This window comes from Arachis duranensis, chromosome 4 (assembly GCF_000817695.3).
Source record: "Arachis duranensis cultivar V14167 chromosome 4, aradu.V14167.gnm2.J7QH, whole genome shotgun sequence".
NCBI lineage: Eukaryota > Viridiplantae > Streptophyta > Magnoliopsida > Fabales > Fabaceae > Arachis > Arachis duranensis.
This window is the reverse complement of record NC_029775.3, coordinates 31952236-31961501: the sequence shown is the minus strand read 5'-3', so window position 1 is coordinate 31961501 and position 9266 is coordinate 31952236. Positions and strand designations below refer to the sequence as shown.

The 9266-nt window shown below is 33.9% G+C and overlaps 1 protein-coding gene across 1 annotated transcript; it reads right to left on the bottom strand.

Annotated features, from left to right (window-relative positions):
* Positions 1-7404: 7404 nt before the first annotated feature.
* Positions 7405-9260, bottom strand: LOC107483981 (O-fucosyltransferase 23-like). The gene has a single exon (XM_016104594.3). It carries the CDS (start codon positions 8882-8884, stop codon positions 7625-7627), a length of 1260 nt encoding a protein of 419 aa, XP_015960080.1. The 5' UTR covers positions 8885-9260; the 3' UTR covers positions 7405-7624.
* Positions 9261-9266: the final 6 nt, after the last annotated feature.

Sequence of the window (9266 nt, the reverse complement as noted above, 5' to 3'; positions counted from 1 at the left end):
ACTAACAATGGTCGCCAGTTTGCCGATAAAAAATTCACCTCTTTTTTGCAGAACTTGAAAATAACACAACACTTCGCTTCAGTGGAGCACCCACAAACAAATGGTTTAGCAGAAGTAGCCAATAAAGTTATTTTACATGCCTTATCGAAAAACTAAATGATGCCAAAGAACTCTGGGGCGAACTCATACCAAAAATTATATGGGGATGTAATACTACTATTCATTCAACTACAAGAGAAACACCTTTCATATTAGTGTATAGATCTGAAGCTATGATCCCTTTAGAGATCTCTCAGTCCTCCCTTACGACTTAGATTGACGATCAAACTGAAGTCTGGCGCATAGATCTGGATACAGTTGAAGAAATCAAAGACATCGCAACACTCCGTCACCGAACAATGCAGCATAACATAGCTCGGTGACACAATAAAAAAGTCAATCCCCGATCATTTCAAACAAATGACCTAGTACTGAAGAAAACTGAACAGGCTAGACGACCTTCATCACATGAAAAACTAACCGCAAATTGAGAAGGCCCATTCCGAGTTCTTGAAGTTCTAGGAAATGGGGCATATCGTCTACAATCTTTGGATGGTACAACTTTACGTAATACTTGGACTATCTCTTCGTTAAAGCATTATTATAGTTAAAAGACAGGGACATGCTTGTACCATTTTTCTTACTCACAAATTTTTTTTCATACAGGGTTTTGTTTGGAGAGGTTTTAATGAGGCATGCCTACCTGCACCTTTACAATAAATGTCTCTAAACATTTTGTTCCAATTTCTGATTTATTTACTGATTACATGCCTTTCTCAATTCAAGTTATACTTCCTAAATGACTAGTACATTTTATGTAAATTGCTCTTAACTCTAACATACAAAAGCTCAATATTTATTCAATTGTGACCAAATCACAAATTGGCATAAGGTGCCTCTACCAACTCAATAAATTTTCTATCCGAAATACCGCAAAATTCAAACAATATGGTATCAATTATGGTATAGCATAATACCAACTACCTCAAATCAAACAATCAAACACATCAATTCTTTGGTCACTACCTTCAAATCATTGACCACCAATCTCTAAAAACCCTAGGTATATACCTCAAAATATCAAATATTCAATCTAAACAAAATACAATCTATCAGAATCAAATAAAACTAGATTCTTATAAAAAACTGATCGAAATGCAAAAAATTCATAGGAATACACAATACCAGTTTTTAGCAAGTTCTAAAGATCAAACAGTTATCTTTAAACAAGATAACAAAAAACACAAACAAAAAATTCTAATAACAAGTTAGTCTGCCACATTTTCATCTCCTTCCTCCGCAGCTTTTTCATCATCAACTAAAAGCCCTTCACGAACAACTTTGCCTGGGTCCATCTGGGAAAAATCCCATTTAGCAACTAAAATCTTGGCCTGCATCACTGCTCCTCAAAACCCTAAGTAAATGCATCCAGAATTTCAGTCTGTCGATTTTTCTCAGAATTCTTCAATTTAACCGTCACCTCAATAATCTAATTCTGTAAGTTAGAAAGTTCACTTTCTTTTTTCTTTGTGATCTCTGAATCCTTCTCATACTTACTCTTGACTGAGTTGAGCTCCTCCTCTTTCTCTACCAAGTTCTTTTTCATCTCTGCTAATACGTCCTTCTTCAAATTCAGGTCTTCTTTCAAACTAGCCATCTCCTCTGTTTTTCCTAACAATTTCTTATGTTTTACTTTCCTACTCTGACCAATGCTAGCTAGTCGGAGTCCAAGAACCTATAAAAAAATAGTTATATTGCAGACCATATTCTAAGTAAATGAAACTATAGAATCAAACCTACAAAAATTGATCTACAGCAACATTGCCAATTTCTTCAACCAAAGTCACATCAGCTGATGACAGCAACATCTCATCAGCAACAACCATATAAGGGATCTTTTTGTCCCACAATGACAAACCATCACCTTTTTCAAAAAAAAAAAAAGCAAGCAACTTTTGTTGGCTATTCACAAACGTACTAAGCTCCTCTAAAGGAATTTCCTTCTCCATCAAATCGTCGGACACATCTAAATCAACAGGCTCGGACTTCCTCTTTTTAAAGATGATTTTCCTTCTCCCTGGTTTTGGTTGATCAACCTCACCTTCCCTATCCCCTTTGGCAGGTTTCGACGATGAACCATTGACGATTGGATTTTTGCGTGGTCTAGAATTTCACAAATAAATTCTCGTTGAAAGTAGTTTCTAAACCAACATAAATCCTTTGGTACAAAAACTTGGTTGTCACAAGTAACAAACCCCTAATAAAATTGATAACCGAAGTATTTAAACCTCAGATCGTCTCTCAAGGAATTGCAGGGGAGTGTGCTTATAATTGGTTATGGAAAAGTATGTTTGGGGGGGGATTTGGATAAGAGAACAAGAAAAAATAAATTACAAACGGAATAAACTAATAACTAGAAAAGCTCTTGGCAAGGTATGAGAACTGGAAGTCCTATCCTAGCTATCCTTATCAATTGTGATGAGAATTGTCCGTTGCTCCCACTTAGTTAACCTCTAACTATGGAGGAAAGTCAAGTGGACTAATCAATTTGATTCCTCAAGTCCTAGTCAACTCCTAAGGAAAGACTAGCTTTAGAGGGATCCAAACCAATCATCAACTTTCAATTACCAATCAACAAAGGAGTTTGATAACTCAAGTGTCACCAATTACTCAAGCAAGGCCAAAAGGATAAAAATCTACTCTAGAATCCAACCAAGCATTTTATCAAACATTTGGAAGGCACAACATAAAAACATAGAAAACTAGTAAGGAATATTAAATCCAAACAACCAATCGCAAACATCAATTAATAACAAATAATAGAAGAAGCAATAAGTCTGAAATACCTCAAATTGTATTAAAAGAAAAATCGAATCTAACATGAGAGTAGAAGAGAAACTAAATTGAAAGAACATTGAACCTGGAATTGGGAAGAAATAAACTTAAAATTAAGAGAAATCCTAAATCCTAAAACCTAGAGAGAGGAGAGGGCCTCTCTCTCTAGAAAACTACATCTAAAAACTTAAAATTATTTGAATGTGAAGTGTGTGATGTTTGAATGATTCCTCCACTCTACAGCCTCTAATCTGTATTTTCTGGGCCGAAAACTGGGTCAAAAACAGCCTAGAAATCGCTGGGGGCGAATTCTGATACGTACAGGCCACTGAATTTTTCGCAGAACGACGCGTGCGCGTCATTTAGCTGTATGGCCACTATGTCAAATTATCTATTATTTTGAAGCCCCAGATGTTAGCTTTCCAACGCAACTGGAACCGCTTCATTTGGACCTCTGTAGCTCAAGTTATGATCGATTGAATGCGAAGAGGTCAGAGTTGACAGCATTAGTAGTTCCTTCAATTTCTTGTATTCCTTCCACTTTTGCATGCTTCCTTTCCATCCTCTAAGCCATTCCTGCCCTATAAACCCTGAAATCATTTAACACACATATCAAGGCATCAAATGATAATAAGAGAGGATTAAAATTAGGAAAATTAAGGCCAAAGAAGCATATTTCCAATCATAGCACAAAATCAGGAAGGAAAATGTAAAACATGCGATTTCTATGAATAAGTGTGAGATTAATGGATAAAATCCACTCAATTAAGCACAAGATGTACCACGAAATAGTGGTGCATCAACCATCCTTCTTGGGATTCTTTGTTTTAAGGCGGGCTCTTAGAGTCGCAGCCAAAATCCCAGGATATTTTCCACCTACAACATGCACAAACCATTTCAAAACAAACACCATTTGATAGAAATATATATAATCTGTGATAGCTTACCGAGGTAGTTTACCACAGCCACACTATCCACCTATCACGGGAGCAACTCAAAAATAGATATTAAATTATTTAGATCAATAGGCTCCACCAAAAAATTGATTATACATTCACTCCTCAGATCTATTTCTTCCGGACATAAAATATGTTGTGGTTGGCAACACCATTAAAAAGGAAACTTCTCACCCAGATTTTCATCCAAGCAAAAAGGAAAATTTTTATTAACCGATTTCACTTTTAAAAACATTTCTTTGAAATCTTTGAAGGAAGATTGATAAAGTTTGAAAATCGAAAATCCAATGAAACTATCATGTTTACCCAAATTTCTTTCTAAACCCCTTTGACTTGAAATAGTGAAAAGAACAATTTCATTGAAGATTTTATTTCAAAAAATTCCATTAAAACTTCAAAACAGCTCAGGAACGCCCAATCATTTGGGTGCAACTGAGATGGAGCGCAATTTAGTTGTTTTAGCACTGTATATTCAAAATCCGTAAACGGAAGCTTCACATGAAGTTTCTCTAATACACAACTATGCATGTAGAAAAATTCAAAATCACTCTTTCTATGAAACACACGTTCTGCCCTAGTGCATGACAATAATTCAACCTAAACACCTGAACCCTCTCTCACTATTTTTTTTGCATCTATCTGACCTACATTATCTCCATCCATAAACAGAGAATCCTGTATTTTAACATCATCATCAACCCACTTATACAAACCGTCATAATCAACCTTCTGTATTTTTTTTCTTTTTCTTATCCATCGTTTTCTGAAAACAAAAAGAAATATGAAGAAAGAAATAAATACAAAAATGCAAATGACAGAGTCTGAAACTAACCTCTTTTACTCATCTCTTCAAACCTTCTTTTTTCAACATGTTTTCATCAAAAGAAGTTAACTTTATGATACCTCTCCGGATGCCAACAAAGCATAAAAGCATATTTAATGAAACCGGTTTAGTTCCTTTCTACAATAAATTACACCCTTTTTCACTCTCTCAAATCAACGGCTACCAATTCATTCGTAACTGCAACGGCTTTTCCTTTCTGACTGACAAGACCTTTTTATTTTCAGCATTTATTTCATTTAATTACTTATGTATTTTATTTAATAAAATATGTCGAACTGGAGCTCCTTAGTTATATCACGCCGAATTATACCCAATCATTTAAAGCTCAACCTATTTTATTAAAATACTCACTAGGCTGAGTTTGGGGCTATGATATGACTATTATAATTCGGCCATGTGCTATAACTCGGCGATAGACGTTATAAGATTGGTTACTAGTAAACGGTCGTCCAAATAAAAACGTCTCAATACATCATTATTTTTCATTAAAAAAATATTCAAAATAGAATTATTGGATACTCCATTCTATAAAAAGGAAAGTAAGGCACTTTTAGACATATGAATACAATTTGATAATCCATTCCTTAATTTGAGCGTTGGAGGTGCCTTTTGCAAGTACTTACACCTCCTTTATTTTGCTCAAGTCGAGATATAACTTTACGGAAAGAGAAAGCTCGAAAAAATTCATCAAAAGATAAGATATATCCCTGCTAATTTATAATTTGACTACGCAAAAGTAGTGAAAATCGAATTGTCTAAATTGTCACCCTTTCGATAAAGCAAATCTGAGAACTAATCAAATAATGGAGCAACGAATTATCAGGCTAAAAATCTGATCATAATCCACGCTGTCAGTTTGATGAAATTCTTTTCCACCGAAAAATTTAATTAGGTTTGCTTTCCACCCCGAAAGCCGGCTATTGACCTTTTCAAAAATGAATTGGAAGGTCTCCTTGTCCCTGTACGATGGGAAAACCTAGATCTTTTCCTAAGTTTCATGGATGTTGAGGGCCTGCCATCCATTGATAGAAAGCTTAATTCATTGAGGAAGATGGCTTAATGGAAGTTGTAGTGTCTGTTCCGAGATACAAGTTTGCGGGTTTAGAAATATATATCAGATTTGGAGCTAGTTATCATCGAGTGAGTGTTAAGAAGAAAAGAAGTAGGAAGTAGGAACTGCTAGAGTTTATGGATACTTAATATCACCAATCGGAATTGTAGAAATAGAATAATCAGTAAGATGAGTAGGACGAATAGGGATACACAATCAGATGTAGAAATAGTATCATTACTATTAGATGATGAAGGAAAACTACTTAACTAGATGAATTAAACATTAAATCTTATAATATATAAAAATATTTAAAAAAAATTTGAGTAATAAATATTTAATAATTGAAGTTAAACTTCATATGTCAACAAAATATTTTGATATGCCTAACATACATTCATTAATCATATAATAAGTGAGCACAAATTTACAGATGAACCGTCCTTAGTTGTCATTAAAAAAGGAAACAAACTCCACAAACGAAGATGAAAGACAGACATATACTCCTATATTTGTACATCCCCTCATAATCTCATTATTACATTCACAACACTAGCAGTTGCATATGATAAGTTTATGAAACATGTTGTAAATGTACATATTGAATATGAATACATTGCTAACTCACACTTTAAATTAAATCCATATTTATTTTACTGATGAATAAAATATGAGTTAATACGATTTCTCATGCTACATAATATTTTCAAAAATTACTCTTATTTCAAACCTTTTTATTTATAAATAAAAAAATATATTTATACATATTATTTTATCAATTTTTTATAAGAATATAATAATTTTTTTTATATTCAATATTTAATTTTATATAATACCAAGTTAATAACTGATTTTTTGTCCTTTTTTGTCTCTCTAAAAGGATTGATTCATGTTTTTGGAAGACAAATCATGGTACATACACCTGGGTTTGTGGGTCAAGGTGACCACAAATATTAAAGGCAAGTATTGAGACTGAAAACTTAGGACACTCATGAATAGCTCATTCTCATCTTCAATAATATCGAAAAGAAGAAGAAGAAAACGACAAAAGAGGATGAAGGGAACAAAAGTAAAGTATAAACAGACTGTAAAAGGGAATGTTCGTCTTTTCCTGACCTTAGGCTTCTAAGAAACATAAACTTTCAACAAATTATGTACAAAGTTAAAAATTAATATTTAATTTAAAAATATAAAAAATATATAATTTTTAAATATTTAATATTTACTTAAAAAAATAAATTCAGCAATTTTGATATCAAAATAAAAGACACTAGATAATTGGAAAAAAAAATATCAAATTAATTCATTTTTCTTTGACAACTCAATTTGAAGTAGCAAGCCATCTTTACAGCGAAACTCTCCTTCACATGTAGATAATGATGAGAAACAAATATTTATTAATAAACTTACCTAATACTCCTATATTTATCCTAAAAAGAAGTGAGATCAAATTAAATATTGGGGGTTCGTTCCATGAAAGTGGACAATGTGAACCAAACAATACACATTGAATAAGAAAAATGATGTTTGTATAATTTTTTTTATTTTTTATGGTATAAAAAACAAACATTTTATTTTTTCTCCATTTTTTATCAATTATTTCTAATATAAAAAATATACAAAAATGATACATATAACATTCTTCTATTTAATTAATAATATAATATATGCCGTGAGAATTGGCAACATCAAGAAGTTGACATTAACTAAAAGAGCGTTTGGTCATGAGATACACGTCTATAGTTACTTGAAAGTGAAGCATGGCCCTCTACCCCACTTCACTTCACACAAAAATCATTAGAAACTTTTATACAAGAAATTATACACAAAACATTAACAAGTTAATAAACAAACAGAAGACATGCTAAAGAGAAATTAAGAATAGAAAGAAAGGAATTGTCAAGAAGATATGTGAGTAGTGCCATAGCTAATTGCTTGAAGGTTTAAATCAGACATGTTTGTGATCCATCTCTTGGGGCCATTTGATTCTCCTTTTATGTTATATGCATATGAAGGCCATGTTATGTTGTTGGTTCCACTTTCACCCTTTTTGATCATCTTCTGAGTTCTCTCAAGAACTATGAGACTTGAAAATGTAGAGAAACTGTTCCCAACAAAGATATCAGCCCTCAAACAAACTTCATAGTCAATTGCAGATTGGATCAGATATGGATATTTGCTATAAATTCCTTCCACACCAAGTTTCTTTTTCTCAAACGGTAGAAATCCTTCTCCCCAACCTTCCAACACCGAAGAATTTCGAAGGAGTTTATCGGCTACGGCGAGGTAAACAACGGCCGGAGTCTTCAAACCTTCAATGTTAGCAACTCTTTGAATGATTTCATCCTTGCTGCTACAAATTTGATTTGTGTTTAGCCTCTGTTCCAATTTCTTACAATGAATCATCCAATCAATTTCTACTCTCATGTGGACAGCAACATATGGTAGAGGCTGCAATGAAACTGCTCTAATCCTAGACACAACTCTATCTGCTTCATTAGTAAACTCATCCACCAAAACCAAGCACTCAAAAACCTTAGCATAGTCCCTCACCGGCCAGTGATCGTGCCATAGGAATGGATTCTTCCCAATTATTCGAATCACTTGATAGTTATCGAATTTCCCTTTGCTATGCTCTCTCAATTGTTCCAAATCCCTCTCCAGTGTCCACTTTCTACCATTCCCTTTCTGCAATTCAAGAACTTGTGTTGGATTCGAGAGATCCGAGTATCTCCCCAACCGGACAAAGCCATTGCAAAGTTCATTAAACTTTTGAAATTGGAAAACCTTGTCAAATGAAATGGGTTGCAAGAGATCAATCTCTTTGTAAAACAGAGAGGCACTAAGGCTAGGCATTAAGAGAGTTCGGTTGAGCATTCGAGCAGTGAGACAAGCCCTTGCAAATGCAATCTTCTGGTTGTTTAGTCCCCACACAATCTGAGGAACCTCCAAGAACTTATTGTCTTGCCTAACTGCGATTCCAGACTGTGAATCATTGCGAATATAAACAATGTTGCCCCATTCAGCCCTGCCAACTAAGCCAGGGATTGAAGGAAGCAACAATGCTCTAAGAATCAAAACAGCAACAAGCACAAACACACATTTCAAGCCTATGGAATTTGATGATATCTTAAAGTTAAACCTTTCCATCCAATGCATCAATTTTTGTTTGAATTCGAGACAACAAAAAAAGTATCACTTACAAGAGATCAATTAAACCTTGCATGTTATTAGTATTAGAATTGAAAAAGAAGAGAAACAGAGGAAAGGAAGAAAAGGAAACAAGAGCTATGTATCTTGAACCAAAGGCGGAAAAGAATTCAGATTTGAGAATAGAGGCGATGATGTTGACAGTGACATCCACGTGAATCTCGGCAAAAACAACAATCACATCATCATCATCATCATCAACATCAGTATCACCATCACAAAACCCCACCTCTATAACGAAAAACTCAGCAGACACATAACAACTCAGAATAAGGTATTAGTTTGAGTCACACCAATAAAACAAATTGGATATTTAACAAACTAGCAATTG

Coding starts and splice junctions, on each gene's coding strand:
- LOC107483981 (XM_016104594.3), bottom strand. CDS start 8,884: ATGCATTGGATGGAAAGGTTTAACTTTAAGATATCATCAAATTCCATA.